Raw genomic sequence first — 15,869 nt, forward strand, 5'->3', positions numbered from 1 at the left:
CTAACAGATGTCAGACTTCACCCATTGGTTTTGAAGCCTTGCTTTCTGCTTTTTTAGCCGTCGCCATCTTGTTTTTTTGCAACCAGAAGCGGACAGGTAAGTACAACCGAACACGACAGGTAAATAATGTTACAATTAACTTTCATGAAGTGAAAACACTCTGAAAGGGTTAACGTTGTATGAGGAGAACAGGACCCAGACCTGACGACGCTGTGCAGCAAACCTGTCAATCAGCGTGTAGCCCCGCCCCTAAAGCATCCCCTGCTTTATGGTGTGTTTGACTCTAAATGGAGCATAATGTACTAAATGAACATCATGCTGTATTGAAGAAGACTGTAAACTAGAGATTGAGACCATAAACTCATGTTTACAATGTTTACTGAGGGAATAAATCAAGAGAGAAGTAGAGTCATTTTAGACTAGACTTCTATACAACCAGAGGAGTCGCCCCCTGGTGGACACTAGAGAGAATGCAGCTTTAAGGAACTTCTACATCAGAACTGGAGGTTGACGTTCTTATATACAGTCTGTGGTTCTGACCCTGTACGATTAGAGCACGCTACAAAAATCTTTCTTAAGGCCTGCAGATTTTATGTCTAGCCTGAACCTAAGTGGTTTCTTAGTAAGCTGGTCTTGGCATCGGTCCTGTTCTGAAAATAAATGACTAAGAGGTTTATTCTCCTGTTTAGAAAGGTGAATGCAGGGGCTGTAAAATTGGCATCGGCATGAACAACATGTAGTAAACACCAGTCTGGTGAGGCCCGTGTTCTCTAACGGTGTAAAGGATGTATTTAGTGAACCTCTTTGAAGGACCCTGATTTCAACACCTAATCCCACATTGTCTCGCAAACTCACTGTCGCCGTCGTCCCCAGCTCCCTAGGTCTTCAGCACCGAGGTGAGAAGGAAGACTGTGGGCACTAGAACAACAAGGGTGGAGGCCGAAGGGTCCCTCAGCACGCCTTGGTGAGGGCTTTACTGGAGAGCAGCGTGGATCTTTGCATGTTTGACATCCATCATTCCACTGATCTCAGTACAGATTCTTTCCTGTGTAACATTTATCATCAAGTTAAACTCTATAAATAAAAACTCTTTATTCTGGTAATGTCTTCAAACATGTGAGGAAGAACATCCTGACTCCTGCTACAAACAAACAAGACTAAAGTCAGATGTAAGCTCCTCAGTCGTTCTTTAAGAGAGAAGTTCTTGTTGGTTGATGGAGCAGCTTCATCGTGCATGTTAAATGACATCATGTTAAATAGACCTGTCTTTGATACCTGGACAGAAGAGTAGATACGTGAGGTCAACGTCACATTGCTGCAGCAACTAAACTTACAACTTCCGTGCAACAAGTGGCGCACGCACACCGCGCAGCGACCGTTTGGAGGCAGAAGTCCTTTCATTTCTAATCCCAAACGAGCCACAAACATCTTACCGTGATTCACGAACCTGTCATACTGACAAACAACACGGCCGTGTAGGCGCTCGCTCGCTCCCTCCGACCGACCGACCGACCGAGCAGCCTCCCGGTGAAGCTTCCCGGTCCTCCCCACCTGGTGCGACGGTGGCTGCTGTCCGGTTACATCAGCGCGCTGCGCGGCTCTGCGCCGCCCCGCTGCGCGCGGAGCCACATGACTGACCTCAGGGGCCACGCGGTGATTATCAAGCCGCAGACACCGACGGTAGAGACTGAGCTGATTACCGGCAGATAAGCACGAGGTGTCAGTCATCACGTTATTGTATTCCCCTGTCCCCTGTAGCCTATTAGACCTTATTTTTATTTCTATATAATATTTCTATATAATAAAACCAGTCTTGTCAGTATTATATTGTCCACCATTGAAATGCCTGTGTGTGCACTACATCACCACATCACTGTACATCATTTGCATTGGTCCTTCAGAGGGAAGTGTGCATCATTGCAGTGTGATCCAGTCTCACACGTTCTCAGTAGAAGTCTTTATTCATTTATTCACATTCTTTAACAAAAAGAAGATATGTACACACTACCAGCTGGTGCTCTCCAGCTGCTCCCCTCAAACAACAAAGTGCACTTTGTAGCACTGAGATGACGTGCGTCCCATTAAAACACCTTAACAACAACACAACAACATAACGGTTTCTGAAAAGCTGAATGGAGCATGGAGGTCTTTGGACCTTCTATGTACAGCGAGTATCATCTATCAAGGCCGGTGTACCGAAGGTGCAGTGGCTCCCCTTTTCAGACAGAGGGCAGTGTGCCATCACGGTTCAAGAAAGGCACATGACTGTCACATCAGGAGGCCTGTGGAGCCCTCACACTGCAGAGCTGCAGATGTTATCATTTCAACAACATCAGGAATGCTGCGTTGCTTCTCCCCGTAGTCCTCATCCTACAGACCGACATGTTTGGTTCTGCTCCTCCCGTGTAATGCGTCCTCACACCGATATAATCCGAATGGAGAACTCTTTGGCAGGCTTCACATTCCCGGTGCCGGACTCATCTGCGGTCGATGGGATCCTTCCCGACACGCCGCTCTGCTGTCCCCTGTACTGCCGCACAAACCTGGGCCCCGCTGCCGAGACCTGGACCGGGCCCGGGTTCGCAGTTTGACGGGACCGAGGGGGTCCGTTGTATTCGGACGGACCAGAGGTCTGTGCGGCTCCCGGGCCTCTGGGTAAGAGAGGCTGGTCGTAGCCAAAGCCGGGGAGAGTAGAAGGCGGAGCAGTGGGGCCGTACGCAAACTGCTGACATCTGTGGAATCAAGACAGGAAGTTGTTTTTGGTCTTTTTCACCCCTCCCCCCCCTTTAAGCAAAAGTCAGCCCAAAGTCAGCCCACATCTCACCTGCAGGCTCGCGTGTTGTCACACACGGCCGGGCTGCCGGTGTCCCACAGAGACTGCACTTTGTCCTGGTCGTTGTTGTTGTTGTTGTTCCTGCCTTTGTGGCTGTAGCGAGACCTGCTGTCCCCCTGACGCTGGGCCGGCTCCTCCCACTGCCACACGTCTGACTCCCTGTTCAAGACGCACATTTACATCTGTTTAAAACGTCAGTGTTTCACTTTGATAATGCATCACAGGAGTCTGTCTTTGTTCTTCTCCAGTCTTTGCTTCAACTGATGGGAAGTAAACACAACGTTGAGGTGTTTGTGCTTGACTTGAGTATTTCCATGTTATGGGATGTTGTAGTTTTTACGACACTAACAGCTTTACAGATTCTGTACTTTCAGTACATTTTAACTGTCAACATAACGTTTGTTTCTCCTCTCATGATTTTAAGGGAAGGACTTTTACTTGCAACAGAGTATCGGTTCGTTTACGTCACCTCTCGTGGTTTTTCCTTTTGTCCTCTTTCATGCAGTCGAGCAGACAGCAGGTGATGAAGGCCACCGACATGAAGAAGATAATGGCCAAGCTCACGATGGATGCCAGCACGGCCACGCGGAAACCGTGGTCGTCAAAGGGAGACACGGCTGGAGCGAGGGAAGAAGAGGAAGAAGCAGACGGGTGACTGATCCAGCCATGATGCTTCCATACAACACATTTATTTGACGGCTCCATTTACCGTGCTGCAAAATCTATGTACAACAAGTCCTTATCAGACTCTGCCACCTTAGGCTTCACAGACAAGTCACAGGCTGCTATATATACAGCATATATATATATATATGCTGTATATATGTATACATATAAACTGAAGGGGAAACAAAACATAAATCCTGTTTCTTCATTTCTTCCAGCCTCACACCAGACAGCGCCTTCTCTCCCATGATGATTGATCCTGAAACATAGTCAGGCTCTTGCTCTCACTTTTCCCACTCGCTCTTCAAAAGAGCGGCGAACTCTGCACCTGCTGCAAATGATTCCTCTCTGCCTCACTTTGCATTAATATTCTCCTCTAATGAGCTTCATCCCCAAGCGAGAAATGATTTTCTCTCGAATGTGTCCTCACATAATTCAGAAGAATTAATTATCGCAAGTTGAACCCTACCTTAAGTGTCTTTGGGTAACATTGCCCATAGCAACTACTGCCCATCACATAATGTTTAATATTTATATATATATATATATATATATATATATATATATATATATATATATATATCGTCTCTTCAGGATAATGAGAGGAGAGTTTTGCAGCCGCTGCAATTCTTCCAGTAAAAGCTTTTGGAACATTTAATCTGTCCGCACATGTTTCATTTAGAGTGTATGAGAGACTTTTTATGTTTCACTATATTGATAAGAAAAGGGGTTTGTTGCTACTCACGTTTACAGTAGGTGTCCCCCACCCAGTGGGGGCTGTTGGTGTCCATGACACACATCAGCTCCCCCCCCACCAGCGTGTGTTTGGCTGGGCACTGCAGGGAAATGACCGTGCCCACGGTGGTGCCGTTGCCCTGGATGATCCTCTGGGTGCCCAGGGCCGGCAGGGGCCTGGGTGTGCACTGAGCCTGGGTCTGACCTGAGAGAGAGAGAGAGAGAGAGAGAGAGAGAGAGAGAGAGAGGGTGAGAGAGAGAGAGAGAGAGAGAGAGGACAGGTCAGTCGGGCGTGTGAATAAAAACAGTGGCTGTGTTGCAGATGTTCAGACGCTCACTAATCATCAGAAGTTCAGCCGTAGTTTGAACACATGTATAATTCATGTGTCTCCAAAAGAAGATGAGTTTCTTTTACAGAGACGATCAGAACGCTCAGGTCTCTGTTCATTCAGGGAGAACAGAGAGAACAACAAAGACAAAGAGAGTCAGTGTGGGATGAACTATCAGTACTGGACCCCTGTAGGGCAGCAGAACCATGCGTGACAAAACACTGCCCCCCCCCCCCCCCCTCCGTAACAGCTGCTTCACTGCATCGAACTCTAACAGTATCGAAGCAGGGAATGTGATAAATCATTAAACAATCTGCCATGCTAAACAACCGGCTACCATACGGCACAGTCCTCGGCCCGTTAGAGGAGGTTCCTCTCTGAGTCAGAACCTACAGCATGGGAGCATCACCTCATCATGACACGAGCTGCTGGAACGCACATAAACACGATGACATCATGTCGGTGATTTCCAACGGGGCCGGGAAGGATAATGTGATCAGGCCCAAGACGAGTCCAAACCAGCTGTTTACTGGGAGAAACATCTGCTTCTGGCTTTAAAACAACAACAACAACAACAACAACAACAACAATGCACTTGAGAGATTTTGGATTGTTCCTCTTTTGTGACTTTTAAATGAAGGAAAAACCCTCCAAGGATGTGAGGACACACTTGTGGTGCACTTTGATCACCACAAGGGGCGTCACATCACAATAAAAGTTTGTAGCATCACTGACAGTGGGGACAGGAAGACATGAAGACAGGAAGACAGGAAGACAGGAAGACATGTTCTCTCTAAAGGAATCCACTCGCTTCTCATGTGATCATCTGTGACGGACTTCACCGGGATGAAAGCTAACCTTCAGGCTATTAGAATTAGCCCAGCGTGTCCCATTCGATGCAACGATAAATAGAGAGCATCACTTTTATGTAACTGGCGTGCGTGTGGCCGCGCGCGCGTGCGCGTGAGATGCTCAGCCCAGCCCAGCATCGGCGCGAGGAGTTCCTGATGTTAAAGACACCAGTGATCGACCTTTCCTCTTCAATACACAGATGAATGCATGAATGAATGAATGAATTAATTAATGTGAACGATAGGTGTGCAGGAAGTTGACGTTCATTCAAAAACGCCACATGGTCACTTATCGCGTGATGTGAAGTGGATTTATGAATGCGATTTATTAATATGTTTCTCGGAAATGATCACACACACACACACACACACACACACACACACACACACACACACACATTAAAACAATAAACGATAGAAGTCTGCATAATGCACCACGTTATACCTGACAATGAATCCTGGAACTACTGTGGGGAAGCTGCTGTCTGTCGCTGTAAGTCCCTCCAGGATGTTACACAAGAGGGAATAAAGGTCTAGCTTCACACACTTTAAATCTCTGTACGCAGTCTGCAGATAAGCCCCTCACTAAACATATTCATGTTCAATCCTTCGTGTTATTAATAGAAGTGGACTCACAGCAAAGTGCCGAAAAACAAACAAACGCACGTTCGCTTCAACTCGAGTGTGAATTCGACACCACTCGGCTGGTGGTGTCTTTACCTGACTTGCTCCGGTCACGGCTGTCATCCACAGTCCCGGACACATCTGCGATGGAAGCTGTCGCCGCTGACATGGTGGTGGCAGACAGACGGCCTCCCTCTGAGTCCCCTGCTCGGCTCCTTGGGTTGTGCGTAAAGACTGCGCAACGGTGCTCCTCCGTGCCCGGTGCGGGGTAAACAAGTCGGGAATTCCGCGTAGAGCTGGAGTCGTGCGTGAGCTTCTCCGCGCGATCCTATTCGCCTCTGTAGCTTCCAGTGAACAGCTTCTCATTCACAGAGTCCTCCCACAATGGTTGTTATCCCCTCTCTCTCTCTCTCTCTCTCTCTCTCTCTCTCTCTCTCTCTCTCTCTCTCTCTCTCTCTCTCTCACCGCAGCGGGAACGGATTCTAATTCCCCGGTTCGGACAGCGCGCTGTGGCGGGCCGAGCGCACGAGAGGACGACGAGACACGTAGTGATCGGTCGAGAAACCTGTCGGCCAAAGAGACAAATGACTCTGTGGATCCCAGCAGGTCGGGTCTGAGCCAGCAGGAGGACACCGACGAGTGACTACAGAACCAAGAGCCGCTCTCTGGGGGGCAGGATGTCGCTCTTGAATCAGGATGTGGTGCTTCAGACACGGTTCAGCATGTGATGAAGAAACACACACACACGCAACACACACACACACACACACACACACACACACACACACACACACACACACACACACACGCACACACACACACAGACTTGATCAGTGATGTAAAGTTCATCTGTAAGAGATCATGTTTGCCACTTCACAGTCAATGTGCCCATTTCTTCAGTTCATGTTTGTGTGAGTGTGTGTGGAGTTAAATCAAAGAGAGCCGGTCCAGCATGTGGATCATCGAGAAGACTGATAGAACAACAGAGAAGGGTTTTTGTTATAAGAGGTGTGAGAGGGAGAGACACAGTTCAGTAAAATGACATGTTTGACTCAATGTCAAAAGTGCTGCTTTCAGTAACAACACCTCAGGTCCTGTTTTCACTTCTCTGTCTGTGTCTCACTGTCTCATTGTGTCTCACAGTGTCTCTCTGTTGGCTTTAGGCTTGTGGTGAAGGTGATAACCGGTGGTATAACAGATATGAATCATGACACTGTGTCCCTGCTCTGGTTTCCTGACGTGTGTCTCTGAATAGAAGGAGTATCCACGGCTGGTTGCTCTACTGGGTAATAATAACGATACATACATGAATCAAAAGCATCTTTTATCATACCTGACAGAATAGAACGCTCCTGTTTTCACTTTGCGTTGTCACGGCGGCCGGTCTACCGTCGTTGAGGATTCTGAGCACGATGTTTCTGCGCTGGGCGATAAGTGTCTCTCCACAGGCTCGGCCCGGTTCACCTGAGCAAACCCCCACACAGCACCTCAAACACAGGGAGCCTCTGTTCAGACAGCAGGTGGCCTCATCATTCAGGAATATATATTAGCGCCGCTGATTAAAGGTGCTCGTACTCGGGACTGAAGGATGTTAATGCTCAAGGGTTGTGTTAAAAAACGCAATACTTATTGTGCCTTCTGCTATAGAGGAGCATTGTTCTTCAGGGTACATTTATCTAGACTCGACAGGACAGGAAGCAGATGTGTTCTGGTTGCCTGCTCAGACACACGTCGTACTTGTTTCCACTGAAGTCTTCATCATGAGGCATTAAAACAAAGTCTCCTAAACGTTGAAGGCTGGAGTTCAGCTCCCGGTGATCCCAGATGTTTATGAACACCAGCCAGCTCCCTTAAATCAACTTGTTGTTCAACCCTCTGCTGAGCGTGCTCAGTAACACCACCTTCTATCCTACTAATTCACTTCTCCAGAATGTGTTCAGAGGTGGAGGAAGACGGAGGAAGAGACCCAGTGGACGAGGACACTTTGAGGAATTAGTCTGCTTAACGTGTTTGAGTATTCTCTTCTAAATTTGCGAGACGGTTGCTACAGCAACAGTTAGTGTGTCCTGGCGTATACAGTCTCAGCGGGTTCAGTTTGGACTCCGAGTGCCTTCCCCTTTATTCTCTGGTGTGCTCTGAAGTCTGTGCAGCCACGAGGCCCAGGACGAGGCCCGGGACGGTCCATCACGCCTCTTGTACCGTGTTGAAAAGGGACGAAGATCTTACCGAGCATATTGTTTAGAAGGTGACCGAGAGGAGAACACTAAGAGGAGACGTGATGTTCACATGAGCAAAGAGAAGACGTAGTATTATTAGCCTGATCTGACAGGAGAGGCAGAGGAGAGGTGAGAGCGGTCAGCGCTGTGTCTCTGCTGGAGGGGGGGGGGGGGGGGGGCTCCATCACGCAGGTAATTAGGTATGAGCAGGAAGGCCCCCCCCTCTCCCCCCCTTCTCACGCTGCCAGCGGGCCCCGTCAACAACGCGCCGCTCCAACCAGGCCACATATGGCTGGAGGTCTGGGCGGAGGAGACTGGAGGTGATCTCTCTGAAGCGCCCTTGGTTAGTTAGTTCCTAAAGTCATAAAGCAAACGGTGAGATGTTGATGCATCAAAGGTTTATTCTACAGAGGCGCTAAAGACTGTTGAGTCATTATGAAGCTGCAAACCAACTGAAGTCTTTCATTCTTTTGAATGAAGTGAAATTCTTCTCAGAGGCCGTTTAATGTTAACATGAGCTGCTGCAGTAATGAGTCCTGAAACCTGGAAGTGAGTTAGCGTTTTTTAAACTTCTGGTTCAATGCTTTTTTTTTAACGGGCTTTAACTTTTCTTAAAAGAGGCAGTTAATAACAAGTGCCTCGTAGTGTGTGCTCTCGCTCATACTAACGATGGTGCTTCCTTTGTGAAGAGTATCTTGTTTGAACCAAACGTGTATCATAAACGTTAAATCCAATGAAAACAAAAAGTCCCAGTGAGACGCTTCAACACGTTCTCTAGCGCTCTACGTAACCCTCTAGCGTCAGTTTTGGACGTGTCGGGACGGCGTCTTTACTAAATGAACTTCCGTCTTCGCAGGAAGTCGGTGTCAGACGCAGAGCGGCGCTGACCAGCATCGGTGTTTAGCGAGCTGGAAGTTCGACCCGCTTGGATGCTAAATCACTGCCTCCAGAAATACTTCCCTGCAGCGCTCTATTAAGGACGGACTGTCTGTGTACTGCTGAGAAATGCACGTTTGAAAACCCTTGTTAACTAAAGTGCAGACAAAATGACACCACATTATCTTCATCTTTATCTCTCTCTCTCACACACACACACACACACACACACACACACACACACCTGGTGATCCATCCATAACATCATTAACACTCCCTTCTCTGTTTCCTGTGTCTGTAATCTCTGAACAAATCACTTGCTCGGGCTGGATCGTGGCCGCCAGCGAGCCGGGCCGATCCATAAATCTGCCCCTCCACTCGCTCGCTGGGGAGAGAGCGAAGAATGGAGGAGAGAGGAGAGAGGAGGGAGGAGGGAGGAGGGAGGAGGGAAACGGGTGGCAGGTAAGAAGAATGAGACTTCAGGAGGAAATTGAGTTGATCAAGCATTTCTTTGCCACAGACGTGCGCAGCTTGCAAGGCACGTCTTACAGATACACGGCACCTCTCAGACGCCACAGAGGATGAGGGGCAGAAGTACTGTGGTGGTGCTGAGGGGGGGGGGGGGGGGGGGGGGGGGTTGAATTGCAGCTTTTACTTTAATATCCATAAGCTTCAATGATACGGAAGTGTTGGTTCTTCGTGCTGATTGGTTTTTCACCACACGAGAGAATACCATTTGAAACATAGAACGTAAGAGGCACTAAAAAGAAATAAAATCAAAATGTGACACTTAAAAGAAGAGAAGAGCCACGCTGGCAGCTCTGTGAGCTAAATGCTAATCCCAGTGAAACATGCCATCAGTGACAATGTTAACATGCTGGTGTTGTAGCAGGTAACGTTTAGCATGCTACCTGTAGCTAATTGATTATTAGCGCAAAACAAAGTGCAACTGAGGTTGACGGGAACGTGATTAGTGCAAACAGCAGGAAGTAATGCCGGCAGATATTTGATTTGATACGCTGATGGGATGTAAGAGGATTATTGACCATGTGGCTCATTCTGTATGTGTGCTAATGAGTTTCTGTGATCTCACCTCGAGTTACTAGACGGCAGCTTTAGTTCAACTCCTTCTAATTTAATCCTCACTTCCAGTTTTCACTTTTCTTTAATTCATGAGTAACGGCTGAAGATGGTGTAAGGATATGCTATGAGCTAAATGCTAACATGCTGACGTTTAGCTGGTATGTTTGACCATAATGAGTATCCAATACTTTTACATGCTATTATAATGAACGTCCACCCAACCGTTATCCAGACATTTCCCTCAAAATCTCAAACGTCAACCCCACGATGGGGCTGCAGAGCAGAGGATCACCACAGTCCTTAAGATTCATCATCTGGGAACCATGAATGTCTGACCTAAAATGTACAGCATTTCCTTCAAAAGTTAATGTTTAAATCTTGACCAAAGTGGTGGACAGACCGACGTTTCAATCCCTAAAACAACACTGCGAGCATTGCTAAAAATGTCAATATTCAAAATAATATATTCCTTCATTGACTACTGAGGAGAGAATCGTATTCCTTGACTCCCTTTATCAGGGCGGAGAGTTGATGTATTACATTGCTGCAATACTTTCACCACCCCTGAGAAAAACAAATGCATACATGAGCGAAGAGTGAAGGAACGCACGAAACACACAACAAGAGAATCGCAACACTTCCACCGTGTCACAGCTGCCCTGCAGGTTCCTTAAGTGCAGCAGCGTTGATACGACTGGAGCAACCGGGGACGGGTCCTGCTGAGGCATCGACGGAGAGCTAACGGCGGGGCGGCACCGACGGTGCCGAAGATATCGAATGAAGGATGAGAGAGTCTGGAGGGTGGCAGGAATGGATTCACTGACAGAAAACAGGAGGGGAAGGAAAGTGATACGGTAGTTTGTCCTGAACATAGAAGGAGGGGAGACTAAGGGAGGAGAGAGAGAGAGAGAGTGCTGCTGCAAATACAGAAAGCTGTATCACTTGTTCTAGAGTTGTTCAGAGGAGGCAGCACACCAGAAACAGAAAAGACAAGGAGCAGAGTTTGATGACCGACACAAGAATGAATCTGTCAGGGATGTCCTGGTCTAGTGGCTCCACTGTGACGTTCATCCTGTTCTTATCTTGGCTCTGTTTTCAATGTAACGTCCTCACAGATTCACATTGAGAACGTGGTCACCGTCTCTGGGTCCAGTAGAGCTTTCACTACAACCTCTCCAGGCCCAGTATTTGCTCCAGCAGTGAGTGGATGAAGCTGAATGTGTGTGTGTGTGTGTGTGTGTCTCAGATGAAATGTGAGATGTTATATATGTGCACATTTTGAATCAGATGATTGCCGTTGTTCCGAAGGACTCCTGGTTTCCCTCGGTGAGCTTTAGATGCTGCCGCGTCGCTCCACAATGTTCCGTAGGAGCTGATGAGATGTTAGATGTTCTGTGTAATAAGATATTCAGGTCTGGTGTTTTACATCGTCGTCTGCTCAATGGCCCGCAGCAGACGGTGTTCAGTTACGCATTGTGTTTTTCCTCATTAGACGTGCTCATTTAGGCTGCTGCGTGCAAGTTCACACACACGTTTACATATCCGTCAGAATAAAAACAAGTGTGAAGCTCCAAAGGAACACATTAGATATCAAGTTAACTTGGGAATGAAGTGAGAAACACTCTATTGTCCCGTGAAGCGATGTGGGAGGGTGTAACTGATAACACGGCGTATCTGATGCTTTTCTGGTCATTTACTTAAAAAGACCTCAAATCAGCATCATCGAATCAAGCTTAACGACTTCTAATTAGCATTTAATGATGCGGACGACCAAGCCTCTCCAGTGGCTGCAAATCTGAACGAGATTAGTTTTATTTCCCGCCTGCGAATGAGACGAAGATGTGAATAATGTTGTCTCTGGTGATTTATTGTTACTATTACAGCAATTCGTCATAATCATCCGGTAAATATCCATCGTGTAGCTCCAGATCTTGTGATTACATGTAGGACGTTTCCCCCGGGGCGTCCTGATGGATCCGTGTTTCAGCGAGGAGGCCCGGGGCGTGACGTCTTCAGAGCCGACCAAGAACAACAGTTATGAAATTCCATTTTGTCGAGCGTCTGACTTCCAGAGTCGTTTGTTTGGTGAGGTGTTAAAAAAAAACAACCCCATCTTACATCAACCACACCCAGGCAATGAAACCGTGTCTGTGTGCGTGTGTGTGTGCGTCTGCACAGAGTACTAATCGTGAAAATGGCAGGAAACAGTCGCAACCACTTCCTTTACAGGAAAGCAGAAGCATTGCTTTACTGAAGCTCACAAAAGAAAAGTTTCAGCGTGGGTGTTGCTGCAGATGTAGTGTAGTGTTTGTAACAAAGGGCGAACGGTCCAAGTGGAACCAAAAGAAAATATGAAAATAAAATGTAATAATAGAGAGAAGATTTTCCTCATGGACTGCATAAGCCAAACACACCATACAAAGCAGTAAGAGTGACTAACAACCAGCGATGTAAAGCATCCTAAAGCACCAGTGATGTATGCAGGCAATCGGCTCGAAGCTGACATAAAAGACATGCAGCAGCGGCGAGGTACAGCTGTGTGTGTGTGTGTGTGTGTGTGTGTGTGTGTGTGTGGTAGTTCTGTTAGCTGTTAGCAGACAGGTCAACACCGGGAGGTGAGCAGCAGTGAGTGTACTGGTCGTTCCATTAGCTGCAAGCCAAACACGCCACAAACCGTTCTCCTTTGGGGGGGGGGGGGGGGGGGTCGGAGATGCACTCAGCTGTGTTATCACATGCGGCCCCTACTGGTCCGGTGGGGCCGGTTAAGAGTGAGGAGTCAGCAGGCAGTCAATGGCAGAATCAAACAGAAACCACCACCGGAGGTCCTTCAGCATGCAGCCCAAATATCACACAGTTTGCTGCTGCAGAATGTGAGATCAGCAGCGGACAGACACAGAGGTGGACACTAACGCACTCACGGACGCATGCACTCAGTCACACACACACACACACACGTTAACAAACGCATGGTCTTCCTCTGAGCTGAATGCATGCCACACTGCTTCTGTTAGCATTCATCTCAGAGTACAGCTGAGGTTAACGGGTGTTCAGTCGGAGCTTTAGAGGCGTGGTTGGCGCTACATAAAAAGTCAGGGTTAACATCAATGTTCTTATGAATCATCGTCAATGGGCCGATGCTGTTCGTACCAAAGCTCATGTCACTCCATCAGCGGTTATCTTGACACGCGTCACTCTGCTGTTGGACGGACTGGGCGAAGAGAGGAGAGACATGTGAGCTACTGTATTTAGTAGCTCGTCCTTCCCACTTTCCCCAAATAGGTAGGTCAGCTGGGTGGTGCATTCAGAGATTTGGGAATGCAAAATGCAAATGTTTCTAGGCCACACAGATGCACACACACACACACACACACACACACACACACACACACACACACACACAGCTGGTAAGAGGCTTACGCTCCAGTGGCATATGACAGATTTCCCATTAAAACCATTCCCCTCAGCTGCTGTGGGACAGGAACAAGAGTCCTGCACAACCTGAAAACCCTGAACAAATGCACTCATTTGAAATGTTCCGGTTTTTCTGTCCCCTGCAACTTTATGAGGACAACTTGTGACACAGACGACGCTGCGCTTTGTGTTAATTCCTGGAGGTCTGCGCCCTGGGTGAATAGAGGCGTTAAGGGAAGGCCTCGAGGCCTCCTGGTGGAGGCTCCGCTGCAACCTTGGTAGAATCAGCTGTTACTGGCAAACACACACATGAAGAGGTTCAAGCAAGAAAGGGCGGTGCGATGCAGAGATGCATGAAAAGAAGTAAAACTAAACCTCCGACTAAACCTCAATTTGCACCGTTGAGAAAAAGAAGAGCGACTCAGAGACTGGAGTTGAGAGGACTCCACGCAGCACCGCCCTGTTCTAGATGTACCGCGAGTAAAGTGACAGAAGGAGGCCGTCAGCAGTTCCTTCTCCGTCTCTGCACCGCCGCTCACAGCTCCACAGAGAGACCGGCCGTTCCAATTCATCATTTTGACACTCGTGGCGTTGACTCGCTAAACAAAGAAGTTGCGGCTCACACAGCCTATCAATAGCTGTCGCCTCCTCTTTCTCCTGTAGGTTTACGTCCACAAGACCTGCTGAAAAACAAGCGTGATGACGACAAAGTGTGAAGAGAAATGGACTGGAGGCAACTGCGACAGCTTGAATACCCCCTCTCTCTCTCCACTCATACTTGTATGTACACACACACACACACACACACACACACACACACATCTGAGAGCTGAAATCAGCCGTAACTCAAGCACCCGACCCCTTCAGTAAATCAGGTCCTATAATTCTTCTTTCCTTTCTTAGTTTTGCGTTGTTCTCTCTTTCCAGGGCTGCATGCATGAATTAATTACATCCAACCACTACAGGCCCTGCACACGTGCATGCACACACCCACACATACATCAGTGTGTGTGATTCATATTTAAATTGTTTGATTTCTTACTGTGAAACTGATCACAAGCAGCAGATAAACGGTGCAGCTGTGGCTCGTAGCAGTGATGAGACGTGACTATGAAGTGATCCGCCTGTTCCACAACACGGCGAGTCACTGTGTCACGGCTGCACTGACACACACACACACACACACACACACACACACACACACACACACACACACACACACACACACACACACACACACAGCAGGCAAAGCCACAGTGTTGACTTCCATGTCCTACAGATCTATATGCTGCAGATCTATATTGTCCAGCAGTCTGAATCCATATCAAAACACACACACTTGGAAGCCAACAAGAACTTGCACAGAGCCAAAGCATCTGAATCACAGCTGACAGGAGCTCAGCATGAAGCACAGTAAACAGGGAAGTGGAAAAGCCTGAAATCTAATCTGATATTATTGTTCATTAACCGTGGAGAGTCTGTCTGTCTCTCCACCAGATGGACGACTAGATGGGTAGAATTTGGTACCAGAGCCGCTAGCATGCTTGAAGACACGTAGTCCTCTGAGTTCTTTAAATGAACGTTGTTTTGTTCTTCTTCTGTTCTCCGCTATTAAGGTGCAAAGAGTCAAAAACACTGAGTACCAAACTGAAGTGAACATGAAGTTAAAGAAGTGGTGTGTAGAGTCTAGTGGCATCTAGTGGTGACGTTGCAGATTGCATCTAACTTAATAGACTTACGCTGACTCCTCCCTTTTCCAAGCGTGTCTGAGAACTACGGTGGCCTTCAGGTAACGTAAAAAACGCAAAAGGCTTTCTACTACTACTACTACTACTACTACTACTACTACTAGTGTAGAAAGATGACAGTACAGCAGGACGTACTCTGAAGAGAACACGTTCTCTATGTAGATATAAACAGCCCAATCTGAGCCAACTTGATAAACTAATAGTTTATAATATATTATAAACTATTAGTTTACTATTAGTATATATATTATATTCCCCCTAACTCCCACACACTGTTCCTTTAAAGGGAACCACAGTATAGTAAGACTAAATGACCCGTTAACATGCTCACATACAGTATATAAGCCACGTGTTCCTTAATCCTCTTAACGTCCCGTCAGCGTATTAAATCAAATATCCGATATTTTCATATGCTGTTTCATGTGTCGCATCAATGCAGGATCAAGTGAGCATCAATTCATTCCCTTACTGTAGAGGAGAAAGCACAGTATGGGTAG

The 15,869-nt window shown here is 47.4% G+C and overlaps 1 protein-coding gene across 1 annotated transcript; it reads right to left on the reverse strand.

The window, feature by feature from the left end:
* Nucleotides 1–1,942: 1,942 nt before the first annotated feature.
* On the reverse strand, nt 1,943–6,856 carry LOC137887031 (sushi domain-containing protein 3). Its single transcript, XM_068729799.1, has 5 exons — nt 6,135–6,856; nt 4,245–4,439; nt 3,303–3,450; nt 2,825–2,992; nt 1,943–2,732 (listed from the first exon to the last, which is right to left on the reverse strand). Exons 1-5 carry the CDS (start codon nt 6,205–6,207, stop codon nt 2,417–2,419), a joined length of 900 nt encoding a protein of 299 aa, XP_068585900.1. The 5' UTR covers nt 6,208–6,856; the 3' UTR covers nt 1,943–2,416.
* Between the last annotated feature and the right edge of the window lie 9,013 nt (nt 6,857–15,869).

Source organism: Cebidichthys violaceus, unplaced genomic scaffold, assembly GCF_023349555.1.
Source record: "Cebidichthys violaceus isolate CVI_PGR_0920_01 unplaced genomic scaffold, fCebVio1.0.p SCAF_47, whole genome shotgun sequence".
Classification (NCBI taxonomy): domain Eukaryota; kingdom Metazoa; phylum Chordata; class Actinopteri; order Perciformes; family Stichaeidae; genus Cebidichthys; species Cebidichthys violaceus.

Excerpts from the sequence above, each read along its gene's own strand:
- LOC137887031 (XM_068729799.1), bottom strand. The coding sequence starts at position 6,207 with ATGTCAGCGGCGACAGCTTCCATCGCAGATGTGTCCGGGACTGTGGAT. Across the intron at positions 4,440-6,134 it reads CCGTGACCGGAGCAAGTCAG|GTCAGACCCAGGCTCAGTGC; the intron begins GTAAAGACACCA and ends TCTCTCTCTCAG. Across the intron at positions 3,451-4,244 it reads GGGGGACACCTACTGTAAAC|CCGTGTCTCCCTTTGACGAC; the intron begins GTGAGTAGCAAC and ends CCCTCGCTCCAG.